The sequence below is a fragment of the Narcine bancroftii genome, chromosome 5 (assembly GCF_036971445.1).
Source record: "Narcine bancroftii isolate sNarBan1 chromosome 5, sNarBan1.hap1, whole genome shotgun sequence".
NCBI classification, from domain to species: Eukaryota; Metazoa; Chordata; class Chondrichthyes; order Torpediniformes; family Narcinidae; genus Narcine; species Narcine bancroftii.
The window spans coordinates 955,206-981,141 of record NC_091473.1 but is presented as its reverse complement, the minus strand read 5'-3'; the positions used below and the strand labels follow the sequence as shown (position 1 = coordinate 981,141).

Below are 25,936 nucleotides of genomic sequence, written 5' to 3'. Positions count from 1 at the left end.
TTCTTTGGCAAGACACTGAAGTGACTGATTGGAGGAAATTGGTTTGTGTGTGTGTCCAACGAGCAACAGATAGCTCTCTGAAACCAACAAGAACCTTCCTGAGTGGTAACCACTTACCTTTTAGCATCAGAGCCTGGTGAAAATTCATAAATGTTAAATTCTATGCACAGTATAAGAATTGCTTGATACTGGTGAACTTGGAGGAGTGAGAAGTGAGATTGGACAGTGAAACAGAGAACTTTCCTGAATATATACACATTACACACATGTTCGCTTAGAATTAGAAGGGGGTTAAGTTAGGTTAAGTAAGTCAATAGAGATAAGTTAAATAATATATAATAATAATAATAATAACAATTACAGCACGGAAACAGGCCATTAGGCCCTTCTAGTCCGCACCGAACCAAACACCCCTTTCTAATCCCACCTCCCTGCACAATGCCCATAACCCTCCATCTTCCTCTCATCCATATACCTGTCCAACCTTTTCTTAAATAATACAATTGACTCCGCCGCCACTATTTCTCCCGGAAGATCATTCCACACAGCTACCACTCTCTGAGTAAAGAAGTTCCCCCTCATGTTACCTCTAAACCTCTGCCCCTTAATTCTTAACTCATGTCCTCTTGTTTTAATCTTTCCTCCTCTTAACGGAAATAGTCTATCCACATCCACTCTGTCTATCCCTTTCATAATCTTAAATACTTCTATCAAATCCCCTCTCAACCTTCTACGCTCCAAAGAATAAAGACCCAATCTGTCCAATCTCTCCCCATACTCCAGATGCTTAAACCCAGGCAACATTCTGGTAAACCTTCTCTGCACTCTCTCCACTCTGTTTATATCCTTCCTATAATTAGGCGACCAGAACTGCACACAGAACTCCAAATTAGGCCGCACCAACGTCTTATACAATCTCAACATCACCTCCCAACTCCTATATTCCATGCAATGATTGATAAAGGCCAGCATACTAAAAGCCTTCTTCACCACCCTATTCACGTGAGTTTCTACCTTCAGGGAACGATGTACCGTCACTCCTAAATCTTTCTGCTCTTCTGTATTCCTCAATGCTCTCCCATTTACCACATATGTCCTATTCTGATTCTTCTTACCAAAATGAAGCACCTCACACTTATCAGCATTAAATTCCATCTGCCATTTTTCAGCCCACTTTTCTAAGCAGCCCAAATCCCTCTGCAATCCTAGAAAACCTTCTTCATTATCCACTATTCCACCTATCTTAGTATCGTCTGCATATTTACTAATCCAATTCACCACCCCATCATCAAAGTTTGATTCTATTTTCATGTTTAAAAATAATTAAAAGCACCTATCTTAGTATCGTCTGCATATTTACTAATCCAATTCACCACCCCATCATCAAAGTTTGATTCTATTTTCATGTTTAAAAATAATTAAAAGCAACGTTTGTTTAAGTAGCCATTTGTCTTGATGAACTTTTATTGCTGCTGGGGTTCTCTGGGCTTGTAACACAGACAACACTAAAGGTCAGGAATGAACCCAGGTTGCTGGAGCTCTCCCTCTGTGCTGGCCCATGGTTAACATATAAATCTTGTAAAATGTAGGTGAATGATCTACTGGATTGATATTGGAATTTAAAGGATCTGGCTATGCTGATGGATCATAGAAATTTGGATTGTATTTATTGGAACACAAAATTATTTGGTCCAAGAGAAATTATAATGATAGTGAGTTTGTAAAAGCCCAGAAATCCTGGAGGAATTCAGCAGGACTCAGCGTCCTTAAGAGGTAAAGTTATATAACCGACATTTCTGGATATACCTTGAAGCAGAGCTCAGGGCCAAAATATTGGTTATATTGTTCATATATTAGTTAGCAACTATGGATGCTGCGAGACCTGCTAGGTTCTTCCAGCTTTTTTTGTGTTTCTCCTACAATCATGGACTTTCGTGTTTAACTCTGATAGCGAATTTGTGGTCTTATACATTCTTAGTTGATGCAGCTCACAAAAATAATTAAAGAGGGTTTGTAAATAATAAAACCGTAGTATGGTGCTGTTACAGGACCTGGACTAAGAAACCAGAGTTGAAATTTCACCCATGTCTGTGAAATGTCATTTCCAAGTGTTACAATTTTCAACCGCATAACCATCTTCTTCACAGAGGGTACTGACTATTGTTAGGTCTGCTTTGTTCATGAATGAGTGAGACAAACACCAGGCTGAGTCGAAATCAGGGTTCTTTGTTCTTTATTACCGGATTGTAACACTTGCGACTAAACATTTTAGTCGGAGAATGCATTCTGCCGTTATCAGCAAAATGGTGATTTTTTATACCCTTGGATACATGCTTAGAACATCATCATATCATTACTTGTCCAATGACTAAAACTGTTGCTATCCTTTTCCTGCTAGCTTCCTGCCTCTCAATCCATCAATGTCTCTCTTATCTTGTAAGTACAAGGATGCATTCTGTTACTCCTTAGTACTGGGTGACTCCTTCTCCGGTCCCATCTCATGATGTTTTACCTAACAGGAGTACAAGGACACCTCCCCTTCTTGTTACTGCCCTGTACAGGGTAACTCCCTACACATTCCCATCTCATGATGTTTTACCTTACACTATATGAAACAAGCTGCCAGAGGATGCATATAAAACAGTGTGTGTAACAGAAGAGAGTTGTATAGAGCCTTGGTGAGACCTCAAATGAAGTGTTGGCTACAGTTTTGGACTCTCTACCCTAGAAATAATCCCTGCATGGAAGAAGTGCAGTGAAGATTCATAGAATGGTTTCAGGGATGGTAGTTTCCTGCATGAGGAAAGAATGTGGACTATGACTGTATCCTCTGGAGTTTAGAAGAATGAGAGGAAATCTCATCCAAATGCACACAATTCTTAAAGAGATTGATAAAATAGATCAGGGAAGATGTTTCCTCTGTCTTAAGGGTCCAGGGACAGGGAACCAGTTTCAGAGGAGAAATAATTCTTTTTCTCTCTGAAATTGGTGAAATTCTATGTCTCTATGCCTCAGTCCTTGTTTTTATTTCAAACACTTGGTTATACTTCTGGAGTAAAAACACAAAATGCTGGAGAAGCTCAGCAGGTCAATCAATGTCCTTTATGTAGCAAAGGGAAAGATACAGAACCGAAGTTTCGGGCTTGAGCCCTTCATCAAAGTATGAGAAAATGCTGGCAAGCGTCTGAGCAAAAGGGTGGAGGGGATGGCAAAGGTAGGAGATAATGGGTGGAGAAAGGAGGGTGGGGACAGCAGCAATGAGAGGGAAGGGGGTATGGTAGGTCTGGGTGGGTGAAAGAACTGGAAGGTCAGGAAAGGGGGAGGGGAAAGAAAAGGCAAGCAGGTTTAATGGAAAGCAGTAAAGTCATAGAGCTTGAGAACAGAAGTGATTACAGATGGGGGGGGGGAGCAGTGAGAGAGAAACCCACAGAACTCCCTTTGCAGAGCATCGGAGAACCATCCCTCGAAGAGCTTTCACAGAGTGTGCAGCTGAGAGGCTTATCTCGAGGATTTTATTATATAAACTATATATTTTATAGTTTTTGGTTAGTAGAGTAAATCAAAACAACAAAGATAAGACTATATCTCATCTGGAAGAGAGTACATCTAATCACATTTTTAAAAATCTTCATCAAATGAAAATAAGACATAAAAGGACACCATGTATCTTCAAATTTCACTGATGAATCAAATACATATCTAACTTTTTTTTCCTAAACTTAAACAGGACATAATATGAGAAAACCATTGAAACAATGTAGAGGAGGCCACAACCTGTTGCTCAGATATAGAAAAACTCCTTATCTCTGGGTCAATAACCCCAAAAAGAGCAGTTATTGGGTTGGGTTGTGGCTCCACCTGGAGTATAAAGAGATATTAAAAATTTCTTTCCAGTAGTTTTCTAAGGATGAACAAGACCAAAGCATATTTGTCAATGTAGTAATTTCAGATTTGCATCTGTCACAAGCTGGGTTAATATTAGAAAAAATACTAGCCAATTTATCTTTGGGCATGTGAACACGATTCACCACTTTGAATTGAATTAATGAATGTCAGGCACATATTGACGAGGTATTTACCAGTTTAAAAATCTTGTCTCATAGGTCCACAGATAGGGGTCTTGCAAGTTTCAATTCCCAAGCCTTTTTAATCTTATCATGAAGTACTGGCCATAATTTTCATAATCTATCATGTATAATTCCAATTAACTCTTTCTGAGGATTCAATTGAAAAATATTATCAACTAAATCTGGCAGATATACAAATTGAAAATCCAGTCTTTATTCCTGAAGTTGTACGTGGTTCTGCCTCCTATCAGGTTCACCTTCAGAAACAGATCACCTTTCCAATATAAAAGACCTACCATTTTATTTCTCCATTTAGGATATTTGTTCCCCATTATCCATGCTAAATTCAAAAGTCATGATTATGTGGAAAGATATGGGTGTTTGCTTGCAACTTCTGTCAAGCTCTCTTTTATTTACTACCTATCATTACCATGGAATGCATACAGGCTGTCCCAAGGTTACGTGCGTCCAATTTACGGACAACTCGTACTTACGAATGGACTACTCCCGGCTTCTGGAGCATTGGCTCGAGTAAGGAGCATGACGTCTGCCATTTTAAGTTGAATCATGTTGCCGTTCACACTGTGTTGAGTGTGCCTACTTCAAGAACTTGACTCCAGTAGTTTTATATGCATAGAAAGGTAAAATGTATACTATATACTAAGACAAGCATTTGACCAACTGACGCTAAATAAGGAGCGTATGTACCTGTTCCGACTTACCTACAAATCCGACTTAAATACAGACTGAGGAACGGATCTTGTTCGTAATCCGGGGACTGTCTGTAATTGCAGTGGATATTTACTAAAGTTTTTGCTATTTAGATTCTCACTTTTTAAGGTATCTTCCTCCTCGTCCTCTTTCCTGTTTTGTATATTGCCTAAGAGGGCAAGGAGGCAACCTGGACTCTGTTTCATCTTGAGTGAGCTCTTAAGACAACACGTGGATGAAGGGTTTAAAGTTGATGTAAATAGCACCATGAGGCCATGAGGCTGCATGTCTCCATTACAGATCTGCATACAGTGTGTCTCCTGCTCTGTGTCAGCCCCTGATGGCAGCCAAGTCTAATCAAACAGTAAGGCGTTGCTAGTTGCCTTGAACCACGTTCACTATCATTACAGACTCCTCTTAGCGCACTAAGTATGAGCAGCAATAATGGGATCAGATAATCAGAGTATGGAGGAATCAAAGCTTCTCAACTGTATCCCACCATTTTATGTTGCATTGGATTAAGACATCAAACACTTTTAACATTTGTTCAAGCATTGCTGCAGCGCCGTGCAAGTAATTTGAATTACAGAAAGTAACACAGTAATGCATCAAAGATTGCAGAATACAAGTTGCCCCAAAGGAATAAAAACTGTCTGCATCAGAAAAGTAAATCAATAAATAAACTCAAAAGATTCATTTTGCTACCAAGCAATAGGACAAATTACACTAGTCTTAACAAGTGCCTTCATTGATATCTTTGTCAGGTTGTTCACGTGGGCCCCATAAGAGGCTCCGTGCAGAACTAATTTTAGTGGTTTGTGAGATCAGCTAATTAGGCTCCACAGGAGTTCACCGAGGATATCCTTTGGCAGCCATTTTTAATCTCTTTGGAAGTTCAGGGATCCTGTTAAGAGTTACCTGTGCCAACAATTAACTTCCTTTAATGAAAGGCGTCAGGTACTTGGGAGTGAATTGCAACATGGACTGATTTTAGGGTGAGGTTTGTAGTAAATCTCAGGTGGGAACACACAATTCCGCCAATCTTTTTCTGCAAAAAGTTTGATAATTTGTAGGATTCTGATTAGAACAACTTTATTGATAGCTTTTACTTTGTCAAAATTCAAACTTTGAAAAAGAGAAGGCCATGACCACGAATGTTTAATAATTTCCCGCTGTAGCAAGCGCTGATGTTGGTTTTCAGATTGCACTCAACTCTAAATTTACCACATTTACAGCATTCCATAAAGGACCACTAACCCCACTTCTTCTATCCCTCTTCCATCAAAGAGTTCTGCAGATGTGTGGTTTCAATGAGGCCATTTTCCATTATGACAAATATCTACAAATTACTATTGGTGCTGAAATATTTCGAGCAACCTGTCGACACAGATAAAAATGTAGGCATTTGAGGGTTTTAAATGTGAATTATTATCTTTAGGATTTAAAAATAGGGAGGACCTCCCCTCCCCTCCCACAGAATTATCTAAAAGAATGATTTATCTTGGCAATGGGATCCTGTCCAACCCCTGTAGCAGTGGCACGTGAACCTTGCTTTCATGTTTTGCACATCTTTTAAATGCAAGCTCCCACGTGCTGTTAATGTAGAGCCAGAGGATGAAAGAACCGAGATAATTTCAAAGCTTCTGGGGTCGAGATGCAGATAGGCCCGTGATTCCGGGTCTTGTCGCACACATCGTCCGTGGCCACCACACATAACTCTGCTGCACAACATGGCAGCTGTCGTGGTATTTAGAACGTACTTTCCAAGCTTCTCGTCGATGTAGTCCTTCAGTGCCTCACAGAGTTTCTAATAGCAAAACACAAAACAACATCAGAAATGTTTAGCCACTGATTTTTAACATCTTCAAGTTTCCAGAAAAAGTTGTAATTTTTCAAGCAGGTTCAGAAGAATTTAGCCATGGAGTTACATCTTGATTTGTCCTCAAGTGATGAGCAGATCACAATTGATAACCTGAGCTTGATTTCAAACATTGTGGATAAAAGAAAGACTGCTGATCAATGAATGCTCTAATGTGCTGGAGAAACTCAGCAGGTCACCAGTATCCATAGGAATCCCAAAGTTTGGGGCCTCGTATCTGTTAGGAGGTCAGAGGCTACGTGGGCTTAGTGGAACTCGTGATTGAATATCCATCACTTTCCTGATGATCGAGAATAACTAATGGGACAGTAATTAGATGTGTTGGCTATGTGCAACTTTGTGTGGACAGGGCACACCTGGGCAATTTTCAGATTGTTCGATATGGCAAAAGTTTTCAGTACTGTTGCCTTAGTGTCGGCAGTGACCATGGCCTCTGGTGTATTAATGCCTTGGGCCATTTTTTAATATCACATAGAGCAGTGGTTTTCAAACTTTTTCTTTCCACTCACATACCACCTTAAGCCATCCCTATGCCATAGATTGGAGGGTTATGAATGGGGAGCGGGTAGGTGGGACTAGAGGGGCCGAGATGGTCTGCTTCCGTACTGCGATTGTTATATGGTTTGAAAACCACTGTTTTGATTGTGCCTAATTGACTTGAGATGAGCACAGTTTCGTAACACTAAAAGAAATGGACCAAAGGCATTGGATTTGATGGCTGGAACTGGCTTCTACTGTGTTGTAAATAAGTCTCAAGCGACTGGCAAATTCATTTATTCTGCATCTACCAATCCCCATAGGTGCCGAATACTGGGGATTTTACTGTATTCAAGTCATGATCACAAAACTTCATGCTGTAGTTAAATAGTGAAACATTCTTGTGCTCCACTGTTTCAAAATAGCTGCATTATTTGTTTGAAATACTCACCATGGTGTGCGCAATCTCCATATCTCCCCAGAGAACCACTCCAGAGGTCCCCATAGCTGCACTCTCTCCAATGGTGTGTATCAAGTCTGCCTGGGAGAAGAAAAACATCGGTACTAATTCGACATCATATCTTGTTTCAATCGTCACATCAAAGCCTTTGTCTAACATGGTGCAGTGCAGAAACAGGCCCTGTGGCTCACCAAACCCATCATTAGTTACCCATCAATACTATTCCCATTTCCCAGCACTTGGTCCATGGCCTTCTACTCATTGCCAGTTCAAGAACTCATCTAGATATTCCATGAATGTTTAGAGAGTACCTGCTTCCAACACCCACTCAGACAGTTTGTTCTGGATTTTAACCATCTATATCTCTGGTTCTTTGCAGAGTAACTTACATATAAAATCAAAAGCCAGCAAAATGGAGGACTCCAATGCTTATTAATGACTTTGAAACACACACAGCACGTTTATGTGCTTGTTTGGCTCCAGATTTCAGATTTATTATACCTAACCCAAAAGTTCAGCAGGCTTCCTGGACTGATTCACTTACAATCGTTAGTCCCTGTGATAGTACAGACCTATCACCAATGTATATAGTTACAGTATCTAGAGTGTAATGACTGTGCTTACAGCGATTGGCTGAGAGCTTAGCCATGCCTACTGTCTGGGCCTTAAAGGGTTGTGTCCCGAGCCAGGTCGGATCATTCCGGACTGGTCGGCCACCTGTGAAGAGCTCCTGTCTTTTGCTAATAAAATCCTTAGTTTGGATCAACAAGTCTTTGGTTCTTTCGACGGGCTCGACAGTCTCATCCCCGTCTTTCAGTTTTGCCCTCCATGGCACACCTGTCAGTGGGCTTTGACACCTTGGCCTCTGTCAATGGAAAAGGAGGCCTGCTCCTGTACGGGAGATGGAACTGTATGCTTCCCATAATCCATAGACAAATCCCGAAGGGAGTGAAGAGGAGCATATTGTGGAGGATCAGTTCAGGAATGTTCCTCAGGAGCTTCTCCAATGGAAAATGTACCTCATCGTATTAGAGCTCATATATGCCACTCCATTATGCTGACTATTCTGTCTTGGGTTACCTTTTACATTTAGGCACAGTCTTTTGCCCATACTCAAGACCTTCTCTACCAGCCTGTGGGAATTCCTGGCTAATGAACAATCAAATAAAGAGGGAGTGCTTGGAAAGAGCTTTCCATCCATTACGCAGTATCTTTGACCCACTACCATCAAGAAGGAGGTGCAGGACTGCAAGGCTGGGAAATAGCTCCTTCCTGAGGATGATGAACAGTATCCTGTAACCAAGTAAATCACCCCAAAACATTTATGCATATTTCTTTTAAATTTTATCTTTATTATTTTGTGGTGTGTGTGTGTGTGTGTGTGTGTGTACCATGATCAGGAGAATGTCACTCAGTAAATAACTTGAGAGGCTGAGACTGCGTCACTGATCTACAGGCTTTTATTCCAAAGGACGGGGACTTCATCCTGTCTCGGGACCCAGGTTTTCTGGGTGTTAGAGGCTTTATATAAAGTCAAAGAGGGAGGGGCCACAGAACAGGGCGGAACCAGGTATTCAGGAATAGAACAGTTCACCACAGAGAAACACTCTTTTGTCGAGTTTTATACGTAGTCAGATGATAATAAACTTGAATCTCAAGTCTATTTGTCAGAAGGACATAAAAGCCCAAAAGAAAGTATTTAAGGAGCACATCTCCCAAACTAGAAACTGATCAAGTAGCTTCTGCTCCACCTGTGACAGGCACAGTACGTTCCATATCAGTCATTTCAGAACTCAAATGTGTGGAAGCAAGTCATTCTCATCCTTGAGGAATTACCTGAGGATATCAGAACAATCTTTTATCATTCAGGCACCTGCCTGACAAGGGATTAAACCCGAAATGTTGCTGATCTTGTACTTCCTGTAAGTGCTGCATGCCTTGAGTTTCTCCAGAATTGCAATCATATAGTGCCTGTAGATTTTCCTGTTTAAATCTTTAAGTTAGTGTTTTATTTAAATACAGTATCTGTTATTTTCAGTAGAATTTGGACCAAATTCCATCCTTTCAAGGCTCTCCTGGATAATCAGCCTAATATAACCAGCTTTTATAGAGAACTTTGCATCAATCATTCCGGTGCCCTGAAGGAGCAGTGTGAGCTGCCTCAATGGACACTAACATCTACTGTGATGAAATGCTTTGAGAAGTTGGTCATGGCCAGAAATAACGTGCAATTCACCTATTGACACAACCACTCCACAATATCGCTGACTCTCCACTCAGCTCTGGATCACCTTTTTATCTTTGGCTTGGCTTCGCGGACGAAGATTTATGGAGGGGGTAAAAAGTCCACGTCAGCTGCAGGCTCGTTTGTGGCTGACCAGTCCGATGCGGGACAGGCAGACACGGTTGCAACGGTTGCAGGGGAAAATTGGTGGGTTGGGGTTGGGTGTTGGGTTTTTCCTCCTTTGCCTTTTGTCAGTGAGGTGGGCTCTGCGGTCTTCTTCAAAGGAGGTTGCTGCCCGCCAAACTGTGAGGCGCCAAGATGCACGGTTTGAGGCGTTATCAGCCCACTGGCGGTGGTCAATGTGGCAGGCACCAAGAGATTTCTTTAGGCAGTCCTTGTACCTTTTCTCTGGTGCACCTCTGTCACGGTGGCCAGTGGAGAGCTCGCCATATAACACGATCTTGGGAAGGCGATGGTCCTCCATTCTGGAGACGTGACCCATCCAGCGCAGCTAGATCTTCAGCAGCGTGGACTCGATGCTGTCGACCTCTGCCATCTCGAGCACCTCGACGCTAGGGATGAAAGCGCTCCAATGGATGTTGAGGATGGAGCGGAGACAACGCTGGTGGAAGCGTTCTAGGAGCCGTAGGTGGTGCCGGTAGAGGACCCATGATTCGGAGCCGAACAGGAGTGTGGGTATGACAACGGCTCTGTATACGCTTATCTTTGTGAGGTTTTTCAGTTGGTTGTTTTTCCAGACTCTTTTGTGTAGTCTTCCAAAGGCGCTGTCTGTTGTCTATCTCATTGTCGATCCTTGCATCTGATGAAATGGTGCAGCCGAGATAGGTAAACTGGTTGACCGTTTTGAGTTTTGTGTGCCCGATGGAGATGTGGGGGGGCTGGTAGTCATGTAATTACACCACTAGGTCACCAGGGGTCATCCCGGTGACCTTGTATATAAAGCAGTCCAGAGCTACAGTCTAGCCTTCCAGGTTTGTCTTGCAATTGTTATTCCCCCCCCCCCCCCCCAACCCCGGCCTCCTTCCCTTGTTTGTTAGTTCATGTCCAAAATTTTTCGTGGCTTCCATTGCCTTCTGGACCTCCTCAGTAGTGGTATAGGGGTGGGGGAGTGCAGTCTGCCTTTCGGCCTTTCTTGGTGGAGGTGTGGGAGTGGGAAGTACTGGTTGGTCATGTGGCCATGTGGGCTGGGGATCCTCTTGTATGGGATTAGGTCCTGCCATCAAGTCTAGGGTGGTGATATTTTGTGGGGCGGGCATACCCAGGGTCCTGATTTCCAGGGTGGGTGTTATAGTCCTCTGGGGTGACTCGATGGACGACTGTTCTAGTGACTGCTGCTGCACGTCTTGTTGATCCGTAGACATCTGTGTTTCCTCCACGTTGTTCACACATCTGGCTGGCGCAAGATCCCTGGTGGCCACCGAGTCTTCTCTTCCAATTCTTTCTTGGTGCTTTCTAAAGTTTCTGCAATAGTCTCTGCCTCATCTAGCCCCACCATTCCTTTCTCCAGCAATCAATATCTCGACTCAGTGGACTGTATGCCCGCAACAATTCTGTCCCTAATAAGGTGCTCCGCATACTCCTGAACTGATACTGCTTTAAAGTTGCAGCCTCTTGCCAGGTCTTTCAGAGTGAGTATAAAGTCTCTGGCAGACTCTCCTACTTGTTGTGACCTGGTCATGAGCCTGTACCAGGATTGGAGTTCGCTATGCCCCTGACTGTAATGCCTCTGTAATGTGCTCATTGCCTCTTGGTAGGACCTGACATCCTGTATAAGGGAGTAAGGGTGGTTTCCCAGCTGGGCTAACAGCAGCATTAATATCTCTTTATCTGATGCCTCAGCACCCTCCACGTAATTCAGAAAGCATCTCTCCCAGCTGCTGAAGTGCGTGCCAGCTCCGGGATTTCTGGGGTCGAGCTCCAGTCTGTCTGGTCGCAGCACATGGCAAGCCGCAGTCTCTGGTCCCTTAGGTGTAGCAAGGGTGGACCCTAGGGTACTGGGAGCTGCTGCTGGGGGAGTGATGGTACTGGTGTCTGCTTTCCCTGGCTCTGGAGTGGTTGGGAATTCTGCACATACGTGGCGATTGGGAGCATGACTTGTGGAGATCCTTCCACCCGCACTTGTAGTGGCCCCTTTCCAATCGGACCGGGGTTTAGGGTCAGCGGCACCTGTACCAGCGAACCCATGGCAGGCAGGGCTCTTGGCCGTTTCTTACCTGCCCTATCATACTTCTGTGGTCTTCCCTGCATTCCACCACGATTCCAGTATAGCGGTTCCTCGCCGACTCTGTCCTCGGAAGCATGTGCGTGCTAGTCGTTCCCAGATTCCATTCCTCAGGAAGAGTCTCCAGGTGGTCGGGAATGCGCGTTGGAGCAGAAGCAGCTTCCATCCTAGTAGCTATCATATTAGTTTATTAAATTGTACTGACAATAACCACAACAGCAGTGCGAGTATAAGACAGCTTTAATAAACTAATATGTACACTAAGAGGGCTTGTCTCTCTGCAAGACAAACCTGGAAGGCTAGACTGTAGCTCTGGACTGCTTTATATACAAGGTCACCTGGATGACCCCTGGTGACCTAGTGATGTAATTACATATCACCACACACCTCGAAAACAGCAACTCATACAAACGGCTGCTCTTCATTGACTGCAGCTCAGCCTGCAACACCATTATTCCCTCAGTGCTGGTCTACAAGCACCAAACCATAGATCTCTGCACTCCCCTCTGCAACTGGATCTTTGACTTCCTCAATAGAAAACCAATCAGAACGAATTGGAAACACCGTCTCCTCACTGACTATCAATGCAGGTGCACTTAAATAAAATATTCAAAAAAGAAACACAGGTATACCTCAAGGACACATGTTTAGCCCTCTGGTCTACTCATTATACACCCATGACTGTATGGCCAGGCACAATTCCAATGCTATCTACAAATTTGCTGATGACACCATGGTGGTCGGCAGAATCACAAACGGCATTGAGGAAGCTTTCAGGAGGGAGATAGACCAGCTTGTTGAGTGGTGGCATGCCAACAACCTTGCACTCAATGTTAGCAAAACCAAGGAGATGATTGTAAATTTCAGGAGGAAGTCAGGAGAACTCGATCCAGTCCTCAATGAAGATTCAGTAGTGGTGAGGGTCAAGAACTTCAAATTCCTGGGTGTCAACATCTCCGAGGATCTGTCCTGGAGCCTTCATGTTGATGCAATCACAACGAAGGCTCGCCAGTGGCTATACTTTTTGATGTGTCAAAGGAGATTCGGTATGTCACTGAAGATTCTTGTAAACTTCTACAGGTGTACCTTTTGGAGCATTCTGGTTGAGTACATCACTGCCTGGTAGGGGCCAATGCTCAGGACAAGAAAAGACTCAAGAGGGTTGTTAACTCAGACTTCACTCCATGGAGGACATCTACAAGAAAGCAGCCTCTAACCTCAAGGAACCCCACCATCCAGGACATGCCATTTTCACTCTGCTACTATTGGGGAAAAAGGTACAGGAGCCTAAAGACGAGCACTCAATGGCAGCTTCTTCCCTGCTGCCATCAGATTCCTGAATGATCAATGAACCAAAGACACCACCTTACTTTCACTTTTTGTGCACTATTTTTTAAAATGTTGTAAGGTGGTTTATACCAATGTTTGGATTGTGAGACTGTCGCAAAATAACACATTTCATGACTTGTTCATGAGAATAAATTCTGATTCAAAATCAGTACTACCAAGCTTCTTTCTGCAGATGAATGAAGAGTATCCTATAACTGAGTAAATCAGTTCAAACTAAATTATTTTAAATTATATCTCTTGCTCCTGATCGTGAGAATATTACAAGGTATTGTGCCTCTGTGTGTATGCACTGTAGTCCAGAGAATTGCCGTTTCATGCGGTCGTACACGCATAGTTCAATGATAAAAAACGAATTTGAATTTGAAATGTTCAAATCTTTTTACTGGATGCCATTTCACTTACTTTGGAATTATTTATCTTGCTTGCTTACCTCAGTAAGGAAATCAAGTGATTTTTCATAAACATATCTGGCATATGCCAAAACTGGCAGGGATTCGATGACTTCATTAAGGGCAGAAACACGAAGGGCCTCCTTAATCTTGTAGTGAACAAACTTTTGAGCATTAATTGTGGACTTCAACTTCTCGCTGATATAGATGCTGGGATACAGGACTCGTGATACTTTCCACAGCCATGACAGCTGGTTATTTCTAGGGATATCTTTTGAATTACAGTGTCCTGTGTAATTGGTTGTTGCATTCTCTTTCAAGTAATTGTAGCAGTCTGGAAATTTATAGAAGCCCCACAACCCCTCGGGTCTCAATTTCTTTCCTAGTTTTAGGGTCGCACTCATGAAATTCTTTGCTGCATCTTCAAATTCCTCTTTGGCTAACCAGTTAACTTTCTTTTCAGGTAAATGGGGATATTTGCTTCTAACTAATTCTTTAGATTTTTTTTTGTAGATAGTCATCGACCCCCAGTTACGGTCCCAAAGTGGTCGCCACTCTTCCCAATCAATCACAGCAAGACCGTGGAAGTCTGCCGCCAGTAAACTGTGAATGTCTTCTGCAGCCTTCTTGAGGTGTTTGTTCAGACTGGCAATCTGGACAAGACCATCGTACACTGGCAACGAATCCTTTGTATAGAATGGGTAACGTCCCAATTTTGACTTATAGAATATAGTGATATTTTTCCCTATAAAACTCCCATTTGCATTTTCAACAATATCAAAAACACTCAGCTCCAAATCAACGTTAAACTTAGTTTTACAGGCCGCAGATGGTGTGTTCCAGACCACAATAAATGGTTTATCCTGGATTAATGGTGTGGCTGCTGCTGGCCAGAGAGTTTCTCCCCATACAATGGCCAAATGGGGGGAGAGGAAAAATAAAGTGCCCACAAGCAGTGCGAGACTCGACACAAGGGTCATGATCCTTTCTCCAGCAGCTGGTGCACTCTTCCTGGTTCATTCATTCTGTAAGATAGGAATCAAAGTACATCTATTGGAAACAGAAGAAGTTTCACTCCAAGTAATAACACGCTCGAGATTAATCTGAAAACACACACCTCCAGATTCAAGGACAGTTTCTTCCCTTCTATTATCATATTCTTGAATAGATAAGGTGATGCCTCACATTGTTCAACTGTATTTTTCGCTTTAATACAAAACCCTGAATTTTTGTTTGATGTGACTCGATACTCTGCACTTACAGTATCTGTATAATATACACACACAGGTGGGTTTTTTTTAAATTCTTGCACAACTTGCTGTGCTATGTAGAGGTTGACTTGCCTGGATAGCACACAAAATAAAGTTTTCGCTCTACCTCAGTACCACGTGGTAATAAGCAATTCAATAGAACATAAGAACATTGGAAACAGAGTGGGCAAAGCTGGTCCCTGAGTCTACTCGGTTGTTCAGTGAAATTGTGAGTGATATTCTGTCCCGATTTGACTTTCCTGTCAGATCCCATATCCCTTTCACTTTGATTTTTGAATATACTCAACAAATAAATGTCTGCATCATTTTGAGGTAGAGAATCCAAAAGTATTTGCACACTTTTGAGTGAAGCTATTTCTCTTCATCCATCATAGTGGTCCAATATCTTTACCTGAATCTATGATTCCATAATTCATAACTCACTGGCCAGAGGAAATGCTTTTTAGTACCTACTCATTCAATTGTTCTTAAAATCAGATGGTTCTCTCCAAACCTTAGCATTCTATTCAGTTCCTCTGCATGAGACATTCTCCTTCCATTCCACCCCCCACCTCTCTTCTCTCTCTCCCCCTCCTATAAGGCAGGAGATACAGGCGTTTGAAAACATGCAGCACTAGATTCAAGGTCAGATTCTTCCAAGCTCTTATTAGACTATTGAATGGATCTTTCATTAGTGAAATGATGCTGCACCTAATACTATTTGAACGAACTTTATCTCTGTAACTCTACACTCTCGAGTTGTGTTTTATTTTCCACGACCTGTTATACTTAAGGAGAGGTTGACTTGCCTGGATACAATGCAGATTAACTTTTTTCACGGTCTCTTGGTATCTATGGCAATAAATAATTCAATTCAATGCACCCCAGGAGTCAGAAGGTCTGTATTGTAACACCTCCCATTAACTAAAGTAAAACTCCTACTATCTGAAATTCAAGCAAACAGTACAAAAAAATCGAGGAAAATAAATTTTAAAAATTAAAAATAAATAAAAATTTAAATTCAATTTGTGAAAGTAAATGTTCTCTGAAGTAACACGTGAATCTCTGGTGAAGATGGGAGTGAATATTCAGCCAGCGGAGCGCCTTGGTCGGCCTTTGCTTGTAGCAGCTGTTTAAATAAAGTTTTGTTTGAATAAAATGGTGTCGCCATTGGGGTGACTCTCTAGAAGTGTCTTCTTTCCCTGCTTAGTAAGAGTCTTCATCTTTATTAGTAATATTATTATATTAATATTAATCTATTACTCTGGGAAGGGTGGGTTAATTCTGATGGCAGCATGGTTAGCGTAGCGATTAGCACAACTGTTACAGCACCAGTGACCGGGGTTTGAATTTAAATTTAATTTTGTAAGCTATGGGAATTATCTGATGAAAGTGAACTTTACAAAATTAAGGACTACAATACTGATTCTTTTTTTTCAAATGGCTTTACATTTAGTCTTTAAACTGTTTATCCTTAATGCTGGTATATTAGTTAGTCATTGCAAGAATGAGTCTCAAGCAACCAAAAAACATGCTTATCCAGCATGTACCAATCCTCGTAAGATGCTGGATACCAAGGGTTTTACTGTACATGAATCCCTGAGCATTGAGACTAAAACTTCACAACACATGACAGATATTACACACTGAACCCCAGAGCATTCACTAAAAGATGTTCACACTCTTATAATCCAATCCTCTTACGATAAAGGCTGAAATACTATTTGCCTTCCCACTTGCTTGTTGAACCTGCATGGTACACTGCATCAGTTCTCAGAGAACCTTCTGTGCACCACTCTTGCTAGTTTGGCACCATTTGAAAGATATTGTTTGCTATATACAAAATATGTAGCCACACAAAAATGTTCTAACATATTTATTTAATACTTGAAAGAATTTTTGAGGCATTAATATATGCAATAATTGAAAAAGATACTGTATTCTGGGAAATACATTCATTTTTATACAATTAACTCTTCCTCCTAACATTATAGGCAATGTTAAATCCTCTTCAACTTTTTTTAAGTAATGGCAAATAATTCCATTTATATAAATTTTGTAACTTATTATCTGTATGAGCTCCTAAATATTTTTACCCCCCTTTGTTGGCCACTTAAATTGAGTATTTCTTTGGCAAATAGTATAATCACCCCTTGTGAGAAGAATAATTTCACTCTTACCCCAATTTATTTAATAACCTGAAACTGTACCATACTCTTCTAATTTTAAATGTAGCTTTTGTAATTAATTTGCTAGTTCTGTCAGATATATCGGCACATCATCCGCAAATAAGCTAATCTTATGTTCCTCTTGATTAATTCTAAAACCTTTAATATCTGGATCCCTACAAATTGCCTCTGCTAAGGGCTCTATAGCTAAAACAAATAATGCTGGTGACAATGGACATCCTTGTCTACTAAATCTTGTTAATCGAAATGGAGCAGAGATTTGACCATTTGTTACCACCTTGGTTTTAGGTTCATTATACAAAGCTCTTATCCAATTTATAAAAATTTGTCCTTTTCCAAATTTTTCTAATTCTTTAAATTTAAAAATTCCATTCTAATCTATAAAACATCTTTTCTGCATCTAGTTTTACTGCTACACTTAGTTACACTTTGTTACACTCTTTTTTGTGCCAAATGAATTGTACTTAATAATCTTGTTATATTATCAGCTGACTATCTCTTTTTCACAAAACCCGCTTGATCTATATTTATAAATCTAGGTAAATATTTTGTCAATCCATTTGCAAGAACTTTAGCAATTATCTTATAATCTGAATTTAATAAAGATATGAGTCTATAAGATTATGGCTTTAATGGATCTCCATCTTTTTTGGGTAACACGGTAATTATTGCAATAGAGAATGATTCAGGGAGAGAATGGGTTTGCAACACCTGATTCAAAAACATCCATAAACAAAGGTATCGCTAAATCTTTTAACTCTTTATAAAATGCAGGTGGAAATCCATCTTCTCCGTTAGTTTTATTACTTAATAAAGAACTTGGTGCTTCCTCCACTTCTCTGAAAGTAAGAGGAGCATTTAACTTTTTCTTTTCTTTTATTATTTTTAATTCTTTTTTTCTTCTTTTTATTTTTAAAAAAATTTCAATCAACATGGAGTTACAAAACAAAAAATCAAAGAAACATTACAGATACATACAATAAAATACCAAAACCAAACTAATTTGACAAACAAAGAAGGAAGAATCAACACAGATGGGGAGCATTTAACTCTGCTTGTTCAGTTAAATCTAATGTTGGTAATGCTATATGTGACAAAAAGTCTTCTATTTTATTAGCATCTCCCTATCTCCCTAACTTGCATAAAATCATTTAAAAGTTTCATTAATTTTGAAGTCTATAATTAACAGAATTTATCTGTTTCCACTGAGTTAATCATTCTTGAAATCTGTTCTACCTTCAACTGCAAGAAAGTGCCTTATGGCCCCTTTCGCCTAACTCAATAATATTTCTGTTTCATTCTTGTTCTCATTTTTTCAGTTCCATAGGTTTGTATTGTGTTATATTCCAATTTATTATTAATAAGCTTCTATTTCTCTTCAGAATATCTTTGTTGGAGATCTTTTTCCAAATTAGTTATCTAATTTTCCAATTGTTCTACCGGTCTTATATATTAGAACATTGTTTATGGAAAGGTAAAATGTCCAGAGTGTCTACAGAAAAATTAATGTGGAAATATGAAATGGCAGGTTTACAGCTCCCTAACTTTAAAAATTCCAAAACAACAGCCCAAATGAAATTTCTTACCTCTTTCTTTGAAGAGGGGGGGAAAATCTGCTTTGGTAAAAATAGAATTAGATAAAATAGGAGGGAGAAAAGCAAATGATTTTATATATAAAGGGGATGCAAAATTAATGACTGCTGAAAGAGAAATTCCTCTATAGAAACATTTGATTAAAATTTGGCACAATACAAATACAGAAATTGGAATAAAGAGTAATTTATTTCTTAAAACTCCTTTAACTCAAAACAGACTCATACCTTGTACATTAGATAATCAAATTTTTGAAATTTGGTCTCATACAGGAATCAAATACATTGAAGACTGTTATGAACAAGGGCAATTGATGTCATTTGAACAACTTAAGAATAAATATGGTATTGTGGCGATTAGGCAGGCGAACCAGCCCCGTTTGTCACGTACGCAGCGGGCAGCCGGCCAAAATGGCGTCGTTGGGGGCTTCCTCTTGACCTCAGCATTGGGCTCAGAAGCCCGCACTTGGGGACCCATGTGACACCCCGGTGACATCAGGCCCCCCCCCCCATGCGATTCTCAGCCAGGTCCGGTCTGGAAGTATAAGACCAGCCAGGCAGCCTGCAATAAATCAGTTTTTGCTCACTGAACTCAACCCGTCTGGTTGTGTGATCCTTCAGTTAGTAGTGTAGCCGCCGGTACAGTATTCTTAATAAAATGATATTTTGTCATTTTCAAATTAGAGCATATTTAAGTGATAAGCTGGGTCCAACAATGTATTTACCAAAGTATAGCGATATAGAGAAAGGGAAATACAAAGAAATATCTTTTGGCAATTCATCATTTTTTTCAAGTGGGGACCCCTAAACCAGAGATTCATAATCTAGACTAAGATGGGAGTCAGATTAGATGTGATAATAGATGAGAAGAATTGGGCTGATTTATGTCGAGACTGTGTGTCTAATGCAATAAATGTAAGATACAGACTTGTACAATACACTCTTTTACATCAACTATACCTCACACCACAAAAATTAAATAAATTGAAATCAGATTTATCAGATCAGTGTTTTAGATGTAGTGAAATGGTGGGAACTTTTTTTTACATTCAATATGATCTTGCTGGAATTAGGAAAATTTTTAGAACAAATTACAGGTGTCCAATTTCCACAAAATCCAGAAGAATTATTTTTATTAGGTAACATTATAGGGATAAGACCTCGATTGAAATTAACTAAATACCAGATAGAATTTATTAAAATTGCATTAGCAGTGGCCAGAAAAATATATTGCAGTTGCTTTGAAATCTGATTCACGCCCGAGTTTGGAACGGGGAAATGCACAGCTGTGTTCCCCTCGAGAAAATTACATATAATTTAAGGAAAGAATAGGATATATTTTTACAAATTTGGCACCTGTACCTACAAAAGATAGGATTAAATTTCAAATTTTTTTTAGATTTCCAAATGTTCTTCTGAGCCTCGAAGACCTACGTGGAACCCCATTAACGATGAAATAAATATGAATTTTAGACCAGATGGGATTTGACACCTTTAGCAGCCCATTCTCATTCTCATTTTTATTCCTTTCTTTCTTCTATTCTGACTCTTAACTGTGTACTTTCTTTTCTTTATCTTTTCTTGGGATGGTAAGGGAGGTGGGGGAGGGGGTTGCTGGGATATTATTATCATGTATTTGATACTCGATATATTATTACATCTGTATTTTGAAATATATTTGAATAAACACTAAAGGCTAAAAACTTTAAATAAAATATTCAAAAAATACGTAGCCACACATATTCCCACATTGTCTCTGATGTTCCACTCCTGCTAATTTGAATAATTCATATTTTTTCCCCCTTTGCAGACATTGCATTCCCTCCTCATATTTCACTTTCCCCTAAATATTCTTAGTTTCCCCTTAAAAATCCAGTTAGTTATCCATTGGTTCCTCTCTATATCTACCCAGCTCAGTATACTCTCAAAAATCTGTTTAATTAAACAAGATTTTATTTCCATAAAACCATGTTGATCTGGATAATCATATTAAGATGTTCTAAGTGTTCAATTCAGATTAGTAATGGAGCTTGATTTTCCTGACACGTTAAGCGGCTGTATTTTTTCATGTTCTCTTTCCTTTCCTTGCTTAATTGGTGGTTTTACATTTGCTGACTTCCAGTCTACCGAGACTAAGTCCTTAAAATATTAGAGAGATTTGTTTTGACTCCTATTTCATAAGAGTGGTATATTTTATTTCTTATTGACAGACTAACAGGTCCGCACAGCCAAGAAAGTACATTTGAAATAATTAATCACATTGCAAAATGCTCCAGGTATGGAGCCTTTTAGTATATTGCAACATCTTCTACAAATGATTCACGGGTCACAAGGGCTAACAGTTTATCTTCAACAGCAGCAAATGCAGAAACAATGTGAAATTGCTATTGGAGTTCAGACAAATGAGGCACTTAGAGTGGAAATGTTAACAAACAAAATCTTCAAGATTGCAATTCAGTAAATGTTGCAATTTTAGAAGTATATTTGTATTGTTTTTGACAAAATGTCACGTTCAATTTATCATTATATTCCTTTTGCGAAAAAGATCTCAGTTTTAAAAATACTTCATTACAAAAGATAAGTAACCTACTCACCACTGGTGTATCTGTGTCCCTTACAGTAGAAGAACCAGAGAAAACTAGCTGGTGAATTTACTTTTTTGAACCTCACATCCTGAAATGCTTTGCAGCCAACGGTTAAACATGGTGAATGGTTTGTAGATAAGCCCAACAGTTTTTGGTGCTCTGTTGACCATTAAAACACATTTGGTGTTTAAGATAATTTAGCAGTATCGTGATCAATTGGGGTATTTTAAGAACATTTCCTGACCATAGACTTCCCCATTTGACAGTTCTGAAATGTTGTTGAAATTATTGACCAATATTTTGATGACTCAAATTCTGCAATTTATCCAATCAACCTTTGTTTAACTTTACTTCCTGAAAAACCCTTGAAATATGTTACAACCTCTGTGTTAAAAGCACTGTTCTCTTTGGCAAAGTTAATCACACTTGCAAATAAAATGTTGCGAGCGGTGATGAAGTCAACAAAATGGACTTTCTGTCCACAAAATATATACAATGACTGTTGTTTTAAGGGAAAGTTTTGTACCCCATAATAGACTCCTCCATGCTATTAACTTTTGAATAGAAAAGCTTCGATTGATAGAGTAAATTTCCTCAACAATCCTTCCCCGCGCTCTCTTGTTCTTGTCTCACCCAACCTCAATGTCTGAATACGTGAATAAAACTGACAAGCTTTATGGTTAATCTTATGGAGACTAGATTTAATTAATGATTTATTTACTAACAATAATTTCCCCAGTTACTTTAGCAGGATTTAAAAGTGCCAAAGGATTCATGATCTAGAACACTGTCCAGTGACTATTCCCTGGAGAATGATGGGTGGTGATACAAAATTGTGAGCATAGACAGGATAAATGCAAGCAAGCTTTTTCCACTAAGGAATATTATCTGCCAAGTGAAGAGCAAATAACCTAACAAAGAAATAGAACCATCAAATACTACAGCCAGAAAAAAGGCCATTCGGCCCTTCTAGTCTGTGCCGCAAACATCATAACGCTAGTCCCATTGACATGTACCCATTCCATAGCCCTCCAGACCTCTCCCATCCATGTATCTATTCAGTTTATTTTTAAAACTTAAGAGCGAACCTGCATTTACATTCCCCCTAAACCTTTCCCCTTCTATGCTCTCATAATTTTGTTAACCTGTATCAAATCTCCCCTCATTCTTCTACACTCCAATGAATAAAGTTCTAACCTGCTTTATCTTTCCCTGTAACTCAACTCCTGAAAGCGCGGCCACGTCCTAGTAAATCTTCTCCGCACTCTTTCAATCTTACTGATATCCTTCTTGTAGTTTGGCGACCAGAACTGCACACAATACTCCAAATCTGGCCTCACCAATGTCTTGTACAACCTCACCATAGCATCCCAACTCCTGTACTCAATACTTTGATTTATGAAGGCCAAGATGCCAAAAGCTTTCACCCTATCTACCTATGACGTCACTTTTAGGAAATAATGTATCTGCATTCCCAGATCCCTTTGCTCCTCCACACTCCTCAGTGCCCTACTATTTACTGTATACATCCTACCTTGGTTAGTCCTTCCAAAGTACATCTCACACTTGCCTGCATTAAATTCCATCTGTCATTTCCTGTCCCATTTTTCCAGTTGGTCCAGATCCCTCTGCGAGCTTTGAAAGCTTTCCTCACTGTCCACATTGCCTCCAATCTTAGTGCTGATTCAATTTACTACATTATCATTCAGATCATTGATCTAGACAGCAAACAACAATAGTTCCAGCACCGATCCCTGAGGCCCCACTAATCACAGGCCTCCAATCTGAGAAGCAACCATCACTACTGCTCTCTGTCTTCTCCCATTCAGCTGATTAATTGATTGGCATTTTAAAATAGCACTATGTTTCCCAGGTCCAACATATAAACATTCATATTAGAAGCAGTAGACTCTAAAGTCTGCTCCACTACAATTATTAGCTCATCTGATTTCCATCCCAACTTCACATTTCACCCCACCCACCAGTGTAATTACTCCCTTGCTTAAGAACTATCTGTCTACCATTGCCTTAAAAATATTTTCTTCCATGGATTGAGAGGAAAATCATTTGTTTCATCTCTGTCCTCCATCCTGACCCAGTGATCCCTAGTTCCACATTTTTCCATAAGCCACGTTCACTTTATCAACCAAATCTCCTCTCCAGTGCAACCTTGGCCAGCATGGCCAACCTTTCCAAAGAAATAACTGAATTGTGGCAGGTATTCGTTTAAAAGTGGGTTGGAACCGGAGCAGCAGGTCAGCAAGGAGAGGGATTGAGAAAGCAGGGATTAGGCTTTGTAAGTCGGAGAGGACAGAACAGTTCCAGTTGCGTGGGGGATTATGGGTAGGGAAGACGGCCATTGCTCTGCCACATTTTGAGCGGTAGAGAGTGGCCCTGAAGGCCTAAGCAGCCCGGTGAGGCTGTCACAATCCACACATTGGTCGCCCCTGCCCTGATGGCTCCCTCCTGCTGCCCTGACAGCTCCTGCTGACCACCCTTGCCTTGGGGGGGGAGTCATGGAGGGAGAGGAGTGAGTAGGGAGATGGGTCGTGGGTTGACAGCATCATCAGCCTGCCCCTAATCAGCAGCTTGCAGCAGCTGTACATTCAAGTGAGGTGGTGGAGCGCAGCGCTCCGCCGATTATCCTTCCCCGAGAGGGTTTGCAGGTAGCGCCTTGGAGCCAGCTACGGTGCATTCAAGAAGTTAAGTCTCCTGACGTAAGGGCGGAGAATCTCCACCTTTACAGTCAGGCTTTTTCCTTGCTTCTGTCTCCTTTCCTCCAACACTGCATTCACAGAGCTGCCCCTTCCCCTTTTCTCTCCATTTCCAATGATCACCACTTGTCTGTTGGCCTGTGCTCCCCCTCATCCTTTCTTTCTTCCTCCCCTGGTTTTTTTATTCAGGCACCTGACTGCATTTTGCTCATAGCTTGAAGAAGGGCTCAGGCCCGAAACATTAGTTATACATATTTACCTCTTATGGACGTTGCGAGACCTGACATTTTTAAGTCAGAATCATTGCGTCTGCAGACTTTTGTGTTTCATTCCTTCAGGCAGATTGTGGACAGCGTTGTCATCGTGGGTGGCTTTCATTTCCTCAAGATTGACTGAGACTCCCTTACTGTAAGAGACTTTGTTAGCTGCAGTTAAGTGGGTTTCTTGAAACAGTCTGTCGTTAGTCCAAACAGGGAAAGCTGCATGGTAGACTTTGTATTAGGAAATGAGATTAGCCAGCTGATTGGGGATTCAGTAGGAGAGCATTGTTGGAACAGTGATCCCACCTTAAGTTTTATGATAATTATGAATAAACTTGAAACTCAGGGGCAAGTAATAAACTGGGGAAGGCAAATTACAACATTAGGCTAACGTGGAGGAGAGTTGATTCCTTGGGGGGGCGGGGGGAGGCAGAAAAGAACAGCAGGGACTAAGAATGGTGAAAGGAACTACGAAAGGTCCTTGGTGAGTAGGATTAAAGAACTGCCCGAAGGAAAGGAACTGCTCACACTAACCATCCGAGGTTCTCATATAGGCAAAACAATATTTATTTGTACAGATGAAATACGTCTCCTGCATATGTATTGTTTGTCTGTATGTGTGTTAAGACTGCTTGCGTGTTTTGCATCGACCGGAAAACACTGTTTTGTCGGGTTGTACTTGTACAATCAGCTGACAATAAACTTGACTTGATATCCTAAGGCATTTCACGCATAGATTAAAAACAAGAGGGTAGCTAGGGTGAGGACAGAACCACTCAAGCACAACTGAGTGAGATGAGTGTGGCTGAAATGATTAAAATGTATAAGACCCCAGGGCTTGATAAGATCTATCTCAGTTTATTGAGAGTGGCAAGAAAGGAGATTGCTGGAACCTTGACTGAGATATTTGTATCCTTTTTAACTACAGGCAAGATCCCAAAGAAATGGATTGTGGCAATGTGGTTTTTGTTGTTTAAGAAGGGCAATGGAGTAATTGTGACACGCTGTGTAAACTCTGTACACACCAGTGGTCACATCTTGATGGCTCCATGTGTGACTGATTATCTTCTGCTGGCTCCATGTGTCCAACTGACCCGGGAGGAGACGGCTCGAGTCGACCTACAGGTCGGTGATTGACACCTGGCCAACTGGGGCCAGCCTCCCAGGTTGCCTACCTGCAGGTCTCAAGCACACCAGAGAATACTCTTATCTGGCATCTACCAATCCCCATAGGTCCTGGATATCAGGGGTTTTACTGTGTATTAGATGTGGAGGCTGGAGGGGTGGTAGGTGAGGACAAGGGGAATCCTGTTTTTGTTGGTGTCTAGGGGCAGAGGGGGCCAGGGCAGATGTGCGGGAAATGCAGGAGATGCGGGTAAAGGCTGAGTTGGTGGTACCTGTATAGAAAACACGTTTTTTGATGAAGGAAGACCTCTTTTTGGGAACAGATGTGAGGGAGACAGAGGAATTGGGACAAAAGAATCGAATCCTTGCAGGGGACTGGGTGTGAAGAAGTACAGTCAAGGTCGTTGTGGGAGTTGATAGAC

At 40.8% G+C, this 25,936-nt stretch overlaps 1 protein-coding gene across 3 annotated transcripts in view; it reads right to left on the bottom strand.

The window, feature by feature from the left end:
• Positions 1-2,216: 2,216 nt before the first annotated feature.
• The window catches only part of LOC138763021 (hyaluronidase-1-like), a 53,227-nt gene continuing 29,507 nt past the window's right edge, over positions 2,217-25,936 (bottom strand). The window contains exons 1-6 of one of the 3 annotated variants that reach the window (XM_069936520.1): positions 21,425-21,742; positions 18,825-18,851; positions 15,859-15,901; positions 13,841-14,824; positions 7,586-7,675; positions 2,217-6,585 (exon numbers count right to left, since the gene is read on the bottom strand). In XM_069936520.1, the coding sequence (XP_069792621.1) occupies positions 6,262-6,585; positions 7,586-7,675; positions 13,841-14,779 (1,353 nt within the window). In that variant the 5' untranslated portion in view covers positions 14,780-14,824; positions 15,859-15,901; positions 18,825-18,851; positions 21,425-21,742 and the 3' untranslated portion in view covers positions 2,217-6,261. Of the gene's footprint in view, positions 6,586-7,585; positions 7,676-13,840; positions 14,825-15,858; positions 15,902-18,824; positions 18,852-21,424; positions 21,743-25,936 lie in introns of those variants that run through there. The other 2 variants (XM_069936519.1, XM_069936521.1) reach the window with 2 other exon arrangements.